Source organism: Hylaeus volcanicus, unplaced genomic scaffold, assembly GCF_026283585.1.
Source record: "Hylaeus volcanicus isolate JK05 unplaced genomic scaffold, UHH_iyHylVolc1.0_haploid 12221, whole genome shotgun sequence".
Lineage (NCBI taxonomy): Eukaryota > Metazoa > Arthropoda > Insecta > Hymenoptera > Colletidae > Hylaeus > Hylaeus volcanicus.
The window spans coordinates 761877-774728 of NW_026533163.1; the positions used below are offsets into that span (position 1 = coordinate 761877).

General features: G+C 32.0%; 2 protein-coding genes and 2 long non-coding RNA genes across 7 annotated transcripts; 1 reads left to right on the forward strand and 3 right to left on the reverse strand.

The window, feature by feature from the left end:
• Positions 1-91: 91 nt before the first annotated feature.
• LOC128883252 (protein SEY1 homolog) lies at positions 92-3835 on the reverse strand. 2 transcript variants are annotated; one of them, XM_054135426.1, is made up of 24 exons: positions 3759-3835; positions 3614-3711; positions 3396-3562; positions 3245-3316; positions 3105-3190; positions 2995-3056; positions 2884-2942; positions 2706-2824; positions 2585-2660; positions 2457-2521; positions 2261-2394; positions 2138-2210; positions 1966-2071; positions 1855-1904; positions 1668-1798; positions 1492-1611; positions 1347-1439; positions 1056-1292; positions 935-1003; positions 832-887; positions 713-771; positions 508-660; positions 327-457; positions 92-281 (listed from the first exon to the last, which is right to left on the reverse strand). In XM_054135426.1, exons 1-24 carry the CDS (start codon positions 3800-3802, stop codon positions 247-249), a joined length of 2295 nt encoding a protein of 764 aa, XP_053991401.1. In that variant the 5' UTR covers positions 3803-3835; the 3' UTR covers positions 92-246. The 2 variants fall into 2 exon arrangements, with proteins under 2 accessions (XP_053991401.1, XP_053991400.1); XM_054135425.1 differs by having other exon boundaries at positions 2579-2660.
• Positions 3836-6562: 2727 nt separating this feature from the next.
• On the reverse strand, positions 6563-8258 carry LOC128883476 (uncharacterized). Its single transcript, XR_008458996.1, has 3 exons — positions 7386-8258; positions 7082-7321; positions 6563-7008 (listed from the first exon to the last, which is right to left on the reverse strand). It is a non-coding gene; the product is annotated as an uncharacterized LOC128883476 (long non-coding RNA).
• Positions 8259-8750: 492 nt separating this feature from the next.
• On the forward strand, positions 8751-11924 carry LOC128883406 (uncharacterized). 3 transcript variants are annotated; one of them, XM_054135736.1, is made up of 8 exons: positions 8751-9801; positions 9879-10030; positions 10102-10408; positions 10501-10906; positions 11090-11197; positions 11256-11420; positions 11469-11677; positions 11744-11924. In XM_054135736.1, exons 1-8 carry the CDS (start codon positions 9046-9048, stop codon positions 11912-11914), a joined length of 2274 nt encoding a protein of 757 aa, XP_053991711.1. In that variant the 5' UTR covers positions 8751-9045; the 3' UTR covers positions 11915-11924. The 3 variants fall into 3 exon arrangements, with proteins under 3 accessions (XP_053991711.1, XP_053991712.1, XP_053991710.1); XM_054135737.1 differs by having other exon boundaries at positions 10501-10645; positions 10709-10906; positions 11256-11677; XM_054135735.1 differs by having other exon boundaries at positions 11256-11677.
• A 48-nt stretch (positions 11925-11972) lies between these two features.
• LOC128883409 (uncharacterized) lies at positions 11973-12782 on the reverse strand. The gene is made up of 3 exons (XR_008458934.1): positions 12654-12782; positions 12170-12592; positions 11973-12113 (listed from the first exon to the last, which is right to left on the reverse strand). It is a non-coding gene; the product is annotated as an uncharacterized LOC128883409 (long non-coding RNA).
• Between the last annotated feature and the right edge of the window lie 70 nt (positions 12783-12852).

A 12852-nucleotide genomic window follows, 5' to 3' on the forward strand; every position in this document is an offset into this window, starting at 1 on the left:
TTACAGACACATGCAACAGAGTGCATGGTTAAACGCGCTCGTTCACCATATCTCAGAAACTAATTGTATCGCTTGTTTTAAAGTAGTTTAAAGATTCTTAAGATACGATAAAATTAAAGAAATGTTTTTCAAACACAAAAATGAATAGTTCCATGTCATAAACTACGTGAAAAAAAATTACAATGAAAATGTTACTGTTTATTGTATTCTTTCAGTTCTCTAACTTTTTTAAAACAAAACTATGTTTTATTTTTTCTCGTCAACACATTGATGTTTGTTACCTAAAAAACCAAATTAATTTTTTTCAGTTTAAAAATGTTGCCTACGTGCTAATGCGGATTTATCATTGTAAAGATACGTAGCGGCTTGAGGTCGTGTTGCATCAAATGCAGACAAACCAAAAGAAATCATTGATGTGACATACGACGAAATGCATGCGACTAAATATTGTAATAACCTGGGTAACTTATATTGTTTTTGTGCAAAGCAAATAATCAGTAATTTTACCCGAAATTGTTAGTATATAAGGTTATACTAGCAACTAAACATAGGAATAGTACAGCTAGAAGAATGAAAGGCGACGCTAAAATCATTGCCAATTCATTGTATCCTAAAGCAAGGAGCAGAATCCATATCCACCAAGGAATTCGAGACCTATTTCTACAAGAAAATTGTGCAAATCAAAGAATCGACATCTAACTGTCTAATTTACCCTCTAGTTGTTTGTAGCAAATGTGCTTCTTGATAGGCTTTTTGCATTTGAATTTGCACCTAGTTGAATCAAACGAAATTTATAAAAAACTATTTTGGCGAAATTTGTCAATTCGCTACTTTTGCTAGTATTTCATCCTCTTTTAAATTCATTGACTGAATCCATTTAAGAAAATCTGTAAATAAAAATAGTGTCATCGAATGAAATAGGGATAAGTTTTACTATTCTTCAAAGTATCGTTGTCTGAAAATATTTCGACACTTTCCATATCCGAGAAAATCGAAAGAATAACTAATAGTATTAAGATATATTTCAGAAGGGTTAAAAAAGAAAAATCTGTTACCCAAGCTTTTTTCTCGCGCTTCCAAATATATATCTTTAATGTGGTCACTTGTGTAGTTTTGCCAGTGACGAGGTACTTGTTGACTGTCTTGGTTAAAAAATTGTTGAAACCGGTTCATAATATAATGAGCACGCCAATCAAGAATAACTTTAAGTTTTGATTCAATTTGTTGGTATATAATTTTTAAGAAGTACTCCTTGGGATTTATTTGCTTTTCCGTCATGACACTTTCAAGTCCTAAACCAAAAATTTTGTCATTTTTCTACTGCTGTTCTCAAATATGCGCGTCACCTATTAAAACGTTTTCAAGTTCTTCTTGCAAAATAGCGAGCGTATTGTGAATTTGAGCGTCAATGGCACTCCAAAAAGAGGAAACTGACAAGTCTTTGAGAAGACGTAATATATTGACAAAAAAAAAACTTTTAAATAAGAATACCTGGAAAATTCAAAAAACGATCAACATCGCCTAAGCTCTCAAATGCTTTTTGCGAAATTTCAGTAGAAACTTTTTGCAATAAATGCTCATAAAAAAGAAGAACAGCACTTTCCATACTTGCTTTAAGTAGAGCAATACACGAAACATCATTGACTGCATTGAAAAGACTGGTCTACCTGATAGAGCTTGTTCATGTTGTGCAGTATCAATTTGAAAGTGTTCTTTTATATCCTCATCTGTAACGTCTAAATTAATGGTTTCAAACTCACTTAAAAGTTCTTTCAAAGCTTCTTTTTTTGCTTCATCTCTACAACAAACAAAATATATAGTAAACCAGTTAAAAAGAAAAAATTGAAACAATACATAGTTTTTCTGAAATAAAGACATGCGTCAAAAACTTGTTGCTGAGTATTCTAATTGAAAAAAAAAAAGTTAACGCCAAATTGAACTTAAGCTTAAGAATGGTCAGAGTACCAATTTTTCAAGAAACAAATTAGTTTTCCTAGAGAAATCATCGAAAATTTCCTGTCGTCTTTTTGATAAGATCACATCTCCAACTTTTTGTATTTCTCTTTGTAAACTACAACAAAAACATTTTTAAAAACTAGTCAAAAATGTTATTACATTCAACAAATGTATTGCTTACTTTTGAATAAGCTGAATACGTTTTTTTTTATAAACAATTGAATCATAACGAGACGCCGGAGGATCAAACATATCTTAAACAACAAAATATAAACGTTAAAATCGCAGTACGTTTTTTTTTAACCTAAAGCAAGATTTATAATTTTAAACGACCACGCCCTAACATTCACTGAAGAACCCGAGACTTGCACGTCTTTTAAAAAGTCTTGTAGTTCGAACATAACACATGTAAAGGCTTCACTTTTAAGCTCGTCACATCTGTTCGAAATGTTATTCGTTTCTCTTTTTAAACAAAAATAGTGGGATTATAAAATTTTTACCTGTAAATTGCAAGCATTGTCTTTTGTGATGGTATATCTAATTGAGCAGATTGTAAAACAGTTTCCTGAAAAAAAAACACATAACAATGTACAGAATATTTGAAGATACAAAAAAAAAGTACCCAAACTTTCTCAACATAAAATGGAAAACCATCTGCTGGAACACCTCGGGAATATTGTTTTGGTCGTAAAGATGCTAACCATCTAATAGAGTAATTAGATTTTTTTTTTTTAATTCAAAAAACGTACCTTTGCCTAAATGCCGCACAAGCTGAGATGAATTCTTCTGGTCGTTCAATAAAAGAAGGCAATCCAACGATTTCAAAGTTAAAAAAATCATCCGCGCTGGATTCCGCATACATGGTTGGCTACGGTACATAATGCGCTAGTTTAAAGTAACTTTCCCGTCAAGAAAAAAACAACCAACTTTGGGCGTATCTTTCCATAAGCGTTTCAAATCGTCGTGAATCATTGCTTCTAAGGTTTCTGTAATACGGCATCAGTACATTAGTGTTTATTTTATTGGTTTTGTATGTACTTAGAGGAGTTAGTTTCCGGTTATAATCCCGAATAACAAATACCATTGTCGTTTTGGAAGAGCTAAAAAAAAATTGAATGTGTCAATGATCACAAAAAAACAACTCTCACGTTTCTTCTGTTTGAAACAATTCCAAATTAACACCAAGCACCGTTTTCAATAAGCCGTAATTGGATGCAGTATATCTACCCAAATCCTAAACTCATGCGAAACACATTAGAAACAAAAAAAAAAGTGTTTTACTTCTTACATGATACCACATATTGACAAGAACGCAATCGGCTAAAGCTAAGGAAAATAAAGCGGTTCTATGTTCAAACGTCTAGAATTCTCAATGGAAAAATTAATTCCCCACCGACGCATGCAAATGTTTTATGTTAACTACAATTTTATTTTCGTACTAAACGGTCTTCACCACGTTCTTTTGAATCCGTTCCCTCAACATCTACTACAATTGTAGGAGAGTTTAAGTCTTTTGCCAACCAAAGTCCCTTTGTGGTTTGTGATCTTCCAAGGGAAGCGTCCATAACCGGAAATGTTGTACCAAACAACGTGTTCAACATTGTACCTTTTAACACGTTACAGTTAAGCTATCTTTAACAAAAAACGATTATCTCACTTTTCCCACTGCTTTGACATCCTAATACCGTAATAACAGAATAATCAAAACCTCGTGTCGTTAAATCCGCTTTTTTCAGCCAATGACTCGGAGAACCCCTATAGATAGCATATATGTCAACTATAGAGTCTACAACTAGTATTACGTGAAGTTTCCATTGTAATCAATTATTTCAACAAATTCATTCATAGCTTCGAGGTAGTGAATTCCTTAATGTAAAAATGGCTTTTTTTTCTTGTCATGCAAAATACGATTGCCACTCGCTGTGACACCAGTGACATGATGACGCCCATTTCGAAACGTACATGATGGAAGCAACATATCATGGCTATCTCATTAGAATACTCTTTTCTTTTAAAATGGGTTTAAAGTTGCACTACATAAAACACGGAGAATTTTATTAAAATTGTTTTTAATGGGATGTGCGTAAATTTTCTATCATTATTCTATTGTACAACCGTTTATCAATGTAACGCAGGATAAATATTTTGACTTTTTACCGTTAAAATTTTATTTGGTATGATTTCGGTGTATTGTTTACGCAAGGAAATTTAATTTTTCTGGATGCGATAGGCCAGAAATCGTTTTTCCTACAAAGTTCAAGTAACATTTTTCATCTCCATTATTCGGGTACAATAGTGCATTTAATTTTCAAAAAAATAACCCTAGTGAAATAATAGTCTCATGTAGTGGGAAGAACACAAAATTTGATGGCTTTAAAAATATGATAAAACATTACATTTTTTTTTTAGTGAACAATCTTATGTTGAAGTGACACCTATTTTCTGACATTTGTTAAACAATATTCAATCTTGACATAAATTTTTAAAAAGCTTACCTGATCATACCACAACCAAAATATTTACTATTTAAAGTTCAACTTGTTCATTTTAAAGTGAGTTTATACAACTGTTTTAATCCATTCAAAGTGTCGTACAAATTGTACTTTCCTTATTGTCGCAAATCGGAAACACATAAAGTAGACCACTGTGTATTAAGAATATTTTCAAAAAGATTTGAATATTAGTAAAATGGTACAATCTTGTAGGAAAACGGCAAGATATATTTACATAATGAACACGTTTTTCTTATACTTGCATTAAACGCGATGACTATCTTTACACTATCAAAAGTTGTTAAAATAAGGAAAAAAACGGGATTTTTTTTTTGTTAACGAATTCACTCATCATTGACTTGTCATTAAATTATTCCTGCTTAATATGAGCGAATAAAAAATTGATTGAATTCTTTATTCTTTGTGAATCGTATCCACTTTAGATTTAATATTCATTCAACCTTTATGTTATGTTATGACATAGCATTGATTCATGTTTTCAATGCGTTTAATTCACATAAATGTTAATCGAAATTCGTGTGCTATTGGCTAAAACATCGTAACAAGTGAGGATTTACACGCGAACAATTATCACAAGCACTGAAAATCATTTTACACGTATACACAACACCTTGTACGTTCAATAAAGATTTACGACAGAAGCCTTATTTGAGTTGTATAATAAAACAACTAGATTTCTTTTAAATCAACTTGCAAAACCTTTATTTAGTACATCGCTGGCTAAACACGAAAATCATACGGTACTGTGGAACACTATCAACCATTGCTACTAAAAGAAAATTTTTTTTTAGAAAAGAAAAAACTGTCAAAATGACGCAGTAAATATTAATATTATCAATCACGTATAAAGGCAAGCCTCATGAATGAAACCCATTTACATGTAATCCGGGTTTAACGCCACACAGCCAACTCAGCATTCGAAATATTCGTACACCGGAATAAAACAAAATAAGAGATAACCCTGTAATATAGCATAGAATACAAAGTGTGTGATGTACAACCTTTTCAACCTATGGGTTTTTTAAAATGTCAATATTCACTAAAGAGTCTTTGATATTTATAATTAACAACTAGAGACTATGAAATCCGGTGCAGCGCTTTCAGATATGTGCATGAGAAAAGTTTTGTTGTTGAAAAAGTTTTCAAATTCGCTTTTTAAATTGGAACACTGAAGATGAGAACCCAAGTCAATCTGGATGATACATGTCTTGTATATGCGATTATGATCGAATAAACGCAAACAATTCAACATACTTAAGGAGGATTCAGCAACGTTTGTTCTTTCTATATGAAAAATTGATCTGTCAATTTTCATTAATTTCAGATTATTTCATTTTTTTCCGACTAAATTATAAAAATCTCTTAAAACAAAGTTCGTCTTTCGGTGACGACGCAGCAACATACCCGCTCTTGTTTAGTAAGTGGATAGATAGAAAAGAAACAAAACGCTTCCGACTGAAATACAAACAATAATAAAAGATATACATTTCCAGCCTGATACAAAAAAATAAGGTTTGTGTTACTACCGTCGCTGACATTCTCAAATTTTAACCAGATGGAAATCTTTTGTTTGAAAAGAAAAGCTGTTCATTGGAAAAGGGGTCAAGGAGACTTTAAGAAAAAAACACACAAAAAATGCTCACTCACAACAACCTTTAACTATGCGACAAGTTAAATAAAACAACAATAAAAAAACGAGTTTTATTCTCATTTTTATTCAACGGTTGTAACGTAGCCAATCGTTTAAAAGTGAACAAATATAGCAGTTTTACCCCAAAAGCAAGCTGTCCAAATTAAAAAGAATTAAAATTTTTTTTTTAAACAAAAAAAAATCATGAATTGAAGCTTAATCTTTTAACCATGTTCTAAATATAAAATGCTGCTTAACATGTTACAAGACATACTCAGAAATATAGTAAAAACGTAATTAAACAGTGAATTAAGATAAACAAATTAACTGGTTTTTCATGTTCCTAAACAAGATATTACAATATCCGTAATAGTACTGTTAGCCTTTCAAAAAACTACTCCTCATTTGAAAATCAAAGAAATAACGTCTCAAGTAAAACATTTTACTAACCTAAGTCTCACATTAATTAATAAATACAATAGTTAAACACGATTTTTCAAAAGAAAATCATGAAAATTTTTTTCTCAACAAAAACATTTACATTACGAAAATCTTTTCATAACTGATCAGTAGTTTTTGTAGCTTAATGCTGGAAAAACTAGTGAATGGCAAGAGAAATTTTTTGTCGATTGGACAAATGATACTAGGATTCGATTCAAGTTTACTGCTAGACTAATTCCAAACAATTACATTATAAAACATCTTTTGAGAGCTTATAACTAGACTTGGCCCCCTATAACTAAAAGGGAATAGTCAATGAGACGGCTAGTTAGGGGGGTTGTCCAGGCTACGTATCCGTAGGATTTAGTTTCAACCTATTCATAGATTGATTCGAGACATTGATTAAAGCCCATTGTAAAAAGAGGTTCCCTTCTTTAAGGTCTTGGGTGAAAACTCTACTCATATAACCTTTCCAATAAGCGAAAAAAAAACGAGTATTTTTTAACTCTCGATGACCGAAGCGCATAAACTAATTCCTAACCTTGAAAACCAAATTGTTAAAATAACGGTTATTTTTTTTAGAGAGCAGAATTCGACTTTACAGGTTGTCTAAGGAGGGAATACCTAACGAACCGAGAGTGTTTTCAATGCTTAAGAAACTAATCATTGAAGTTTAGCCTTAGCCTACTACCAGACTAACTCCAGGCGATTGACTAGAAAACATTTCAAACAGAAACTCCTATCTCCTAAAACATGGGTAAGGACGCTAGCCATTTAATGTCTTGGATGGATGACCGACCATAAATTGAACTCTAGCAGACTAATATACTCTTTGCGTAGCTTACCGTTACGTCATTCAAAACGATCTCTGAACAAAACACTAAATAAAAGAGGAGCTTTTTTGACATTTTAGAAAGTCATCGCTCGAATTCTCATGTAAGTTAAGTCCTAGGTCGACGGCAGATGATTAACCAACTTTTTTTTTGTGAAATGGTTTACAACCCTTCTAATCTTTAGGTAGAAGTCTCGCCAATCACGCCTTCCAATGAACATCAAAGACAACAAGTTGAACTATACAAAACTTTTATGGACAGCGACCTAATTAATTGACTCCACTACTTTAAACAATCAAGTACTTTAGACTCGGTCGTTAGCCTACTAACAGACTAACTTGATTTCGGTTTAATTTTACCTAAACTACTAGATACATTAGGAGGAGAAACTTTTAGCCTCACACTCGTGCGTTATGCGCTCGCGAGTCAATATATTTAGTATATGAAAAGAAATTAATGTTTTGAACCGTACAATTGACTGAAAGCTGAACAAAGGCGCGTGATCAGAAAATAAATCAAGAAACATATTTACAGAGATAAATCTTAAACGTTCTACCAAGAAGGATAACAAATATTCTTCTACGTTGTGCGTTGAATATAAAACTTCAAGGCAGTTCTACAAGCAACAGTATAAAAATAATTTTCTCATTTGTTTGTTCTGATAACCTATACATGTTGAGAACCTTGAAAGTAATATATTAAAACTTTGGAACGAAAAAAGTAGTGGTGAGTATTTATTCACATACGTTCACGCTTAAAAAGAACAAATTTATCTTCAGCCAAGTCAAACAAAGAAAAAAATTTTTTATTTTCTTAAAGTAATAGTCCGTGAAATAATTGTTAGGTAACCTATGATACTCTTGTAGCGCATTTAACTGTAAAGAACTGTGAAAACAATGATAATCGTATTCTGTATAAGATAAAAGTTGTAGGGTTTTAAAGCGTTAAAGTCATTTGCACATTAGAAGTGTTCAAAACTCTGCATTGATAATTCTACGTTAGAACAAAGAGTTCAAGAGAATAGTATTCATACGGTTTTGTATTATGAAAAGAGATGGATTTATTACAATGCTTTCATGTGTTTATAAAGAATTCCAAAACTACTACCTGTTGTATTATAAACGTATGTCATATATTAAAAATATGAAACTATTCGTTATTGAGTAAGTTAAATACACTTATTTATCTTAGATAAAGATTTTAGTAAGATTTAAAACTCTCCCGAAAAATGGTTCATGTACGATATTTAGCAACTTAAAAAAAAAATTAAAATTATGATTTTTTAGCAAAAAATAATAAACAATTTTAAGTTTTTTTATCAGTCGAAACATTGGTAATTTCTGCAAACCAGATACAAGAGTGGAAAAATATTTTTTTGACGCATCGTACGGTCTTGCGCGTCATGTCTTACAGATTCAAAACGCAACGAAATTTCTACTAGTATCATAGATAGATAAACTCATACTGACTGTGTTAGTTTGAATTCTACTACACAAGAATTTTTCTATCTTTAGAGATTTAATCTTCTTTGTTTTACAGTATGAAATAAGTATTTTTGCTTAATAAAGCGATTAAAGGCAAGGGACAAATTGTTGTGAGGAATATTAAGTAATTGTTCGCGTATTTAAAATTTGTATGATTGAGAACGTATAAAATATTGAGTGAAAAGAAAATGGATTCATCATGTTCTGAACGAGATCCTTCTATCATTTCCAATGTCACAAGCTCAGGAACTCCCTCCAAACGTTATAAACATGATCGGTCGTTGCAAAGCAGCTCAACTTCATTTCCGTCAATAAATGACGGTGAAAACGAGAATGACTCTTACAGTTTAATATCGTTTTTAAGACGTTTGGTTCATCAAAAATATTTCAATTATTTATACGCGGATGCAGGCGTCGTTTTAGCACTGTTCCATAGTCTTAATAATGCCGAGAAACTAACAATACTTCGCTTACAAGATTTATCGGATCTTGTTCGATGGGAACCTTTTATTATATGGCAGGGAGGTGACCGAAAATCAACAATAAAAGTTTTGAACCATCTTCGTAGCCTACGAATCGTTACAATTCATCAGCATGGGAGCACTAGCAGTGCGTCTGGTTCATTGCACAAAACTAACCCAACCCATTCAAATAACAATCCTTCATCTCCTTCATCCTCTGTCGTCAAATCTCAACAAAGAAATGCTCAAACCTGCTCTAATACTGGAGCTGCTATTTCAACTTGCAATTCATCTATTTCCGGGAATAACAAGCAAGTTAATATCGCGGATATTCGTTATCAACTTCATCCTGTATTTCAAAAAACATTAAAGGTTTTGTTGTGCAAAGGCCTTTCCTCAATACCTGTTACTCAAGGAAAGTTACCCAAGCATTTTCCTACCCGTGAAACCCTTCACTCGCATGCTATATCTCATTGGAACCATGTGAGTCTAAATGCTTGATTTATTACTCAAACCAATATAACAAAGTAACTAGTCTTAAGGATATGTTGCATCTTTAGCTCATTCAATGGTTGATTCAAATATCGTTACATCCTGATGTTTCTTTCGATGCTTCGTCATCTCCACCGGTCTTGCTTAACAAAGATCTGTTAACTGTTTTAAAGCGTCTAAATCTTTGTGATGTTGATGTTGCACTTGAAAACATAAATGTGTAAGCACGAGTTCCACAACGAATAATATTTTTATCCATCCATATGTCAAAATGATTCACTTTAATCTTAGGCACATATCGAATAATGTGCAAACAAACGAATCACAGCATAACAAGTCGTTTCAATGGCTTCTTAACGATCGTCGACAGCAAGTTTTGTCTCTGTGTACTGAATATGTAAAAGCTTTACACTATGGTCTTTTCACTTCAACTGACATGGATACGTCAGTATCAACGAATAGACAGCAAGATTCACCAGGTATCCCTTCTATTTTAACAACACAAACGCCACCTTCTTTTTCAAATGAACTGGCATCTCGTCAAACACTTGAAGTTTTATGCCTTCTTTTTACCTTATCTGATGTAGCTATAGGTCAAGTAAGTTATGTTATGAATGGAATTAATTTCTTTTTAAATACTTTAAATAAAGAAAAAAAAAATTATTGTTCTTGTTGTATTTTTTTATAAAGCCTTGTTCGCTCGGTATATTGACCGTTTCCCAAAAACGATTTATAGAATTTGCTCAAAGTATTGGATTAGTATGGCTATATAAAAATATAGGTTCCAAGCATTTTTTTCCGACACCCTTAGCAAAACTTTTACAAACATCTTCATGTAAGGCGTTTGGCTTCAAAAATGAACCACCATTATTTTTGTCTGCTATTACATTTTTATTAGCTTTCTCTTTTCATATCTTATCCAGTGTATCAAATTTGACTGCTTTTTTACGCCCTCTTAACAAAATTGATTCCGAAAAAGCTTCTGACACATCTTCTTATCCTTTCAACACTCCAGATCATTGTCTATCTATTCCTTCAGAGTTGTATCACAGTGCTTACAGTGAATTTTTTGCACAGGAAGAAAAAAAAAGCGGAGGTAAGGAAAAAGGCTACTTTGACAGTATTTTTATTGAAAAAAACAAATACTCAACATAGGTACACTGCATCTTATTATATTAAAACTTTTACTTCTTATAACATACCAATACAAATACTTAAAGTTTCATGAAAACAATGAATTTTTTGGTAGTCTCTAATATTGAAATTCTTTCCCGTACAGAACAAATAAATCAACAATCTCGAGTGGACGAATATGGAATTATTGTCGAATCTAATTTTAAAATTTATACATATGCACCTTCAACCTCGTTCCTACCTATTTTAATTGGTAACATTTTTGTTTAAAATAAACTATTAGGCTATGTTCATTCTAACGACTGTTGTAGGACAACTGTCTGAAGTTCAAATGATCATGCCAAACATGATTGTTTCAACGGTTTCTAGAAACAGCATAATGAAAGCTTTGAAAGAAGGCGTTAATGCAGAGCAAATTATTAATTTCTTTGCAACCCATGCGCATCCCTCAATTTATTCAAACGCTTATTCTAGTGGTACTTTTTTTTTGTTTTGTTATTTCAATAAGTATATGTGTCTTATAGGAAAACCTTTGGTTCCTAGCAATGTTTCTTGTCAAATTCGAATTTGGGAAAGTGAACGTCGCCGTGTTCGCATGACTCCTGCTTGCTTATTCGAATTTTCTAAAGATAGTGATCTTGACATTTTTTCATTAGCTGTAAACCGCGCTCGTAGTGGCTGGTTACTTATGAATTCTGAAACTCCTTCATCATCAAACGTGTTATCTAAAGCGGTTCGTTTTATATATTCTTAAAACAAAGACATAATGTTATGTATCATCATGTTTCAAATTTAACAGTTTCGTACATGGAAAGAAGAACTTTTAGAAAAAAAAAATTCTCCTACAAAAACACATAACAAAAACTTATCCTGGCCTCCTGTATTAGCTATACATAAGCAGTATAAAGAAAATCTTATTCAATATATTCGAAATGCAACGGGTATTTTTCATCACCAAACAAACGTTTAATTAATAAACAGCTCCGTGTAAATAGTCTTTGACAACATTCTACGGGTTGTATTTGTCTATAGATTCTTGTAGTAGCTTAATGTTTTCGTCCATTGAATCAACAATTGCTAGCATAGAAAAAAGGGTGTAAAGATTATTTTCTGTTTCCTGAAAAACTTGATCGACATGACATGATGGCACTGGGGTTGTTTCTGTGTTTCTACGAGAAAAATTTAAAAAACGAGTGACACATTTACCAATGAGGTGAAGTCTTACAGTAAAGTACAATGATCCATGTGAAGACTTGAGGATAAATCTTGATCGTAGATCTCATTCCCTTTTTTTGTCTTGTCAAATCCAGAACAATTTTTTTTATCAATTTCTAACGAAAATTGTAGTTTTCTTGTTTTATTCGAAACATACTCACTATGTTTACGTTTTTTTCTCACCATAAACGCACTACAAAATCAAACGTATTAAAAAAAATTTGTTTCATTAAGTAGGAAGTTGAAAATAATCCAATAAGTGGATTGTGTGACTGCCTAAAAACTTATCACAGCTGGTGAATAGGTAACCTTCATGTGAGCTCAATTTATAGGGAATTTTTTTTTGTAACTAAGCACTGAATGTTTTTTCTTAAGCGTGTATCTACGGGAAAGATTATTGTGCAATAGCTTGTTTAATTATTATTTACGATGTCTAAAAAAAAATTATACAAGAAAAATAGACGGGTGTCAAACAAACGACATAATTATCATACCCGATAATAGGTTTTCAAACACTTCATGAAACACAATAGTTATATTTTATACATTTCTTCTTGTGCAACAAAACTCGCTACAGTTAGTTGTTTTACGACATCGTTGAGGAAATGCGGCAAGTATCTGTATGATAAAAATTTCTTTTATCGTTTCAACGATATCGATATACCAAACCTCTAGCATACAAATAGTAATTTG

Bases quoted from the DNA above. Each gene is read 5' to 3' on its own strand.
- LOC128883252 (XM_054135425.1), bottom strand. From the start codon at position 3,802: ATGAATGAATTTGTTGAAATAATTGATTACAATGGAAACTTCAC. The intron at 3,563-3,613 runs GTGAGATAATCG...ACGTGTTAAAAG, and splicing joins ATGTCAAAGCAGTGGGAAAA to GTACAATGTTGAACACGTTG. The intron at 2,943-2,994 runs GTACATACAAAA...GCCGTATTACAG, and splicing joins CCGGAAACTAACTCCTCTAA to AAACCTTAGAAGCAATGATT.
- LOC128883406 (XM_054135735.1), top strand. From the start codon at position 9,046: ATGGATTCATCATGTTCTGAACGAGATCCTTCTATCATTTCCAATGTC. The intron at 10,031-10,101 runs GTAAGCACGAGT...CTTTAATCTTAG, and splicing joins GCACTTGAAAACATAAATGT to GCACATATCGAATAATGTGC. The intron at 10,907-11,089 runs GTAAGGAAAAAG...TTTCCCGTACAG, and splicing joins GGAAGAAAAAAAAAGCGGAG to AACAAATAAATCAACAATCT.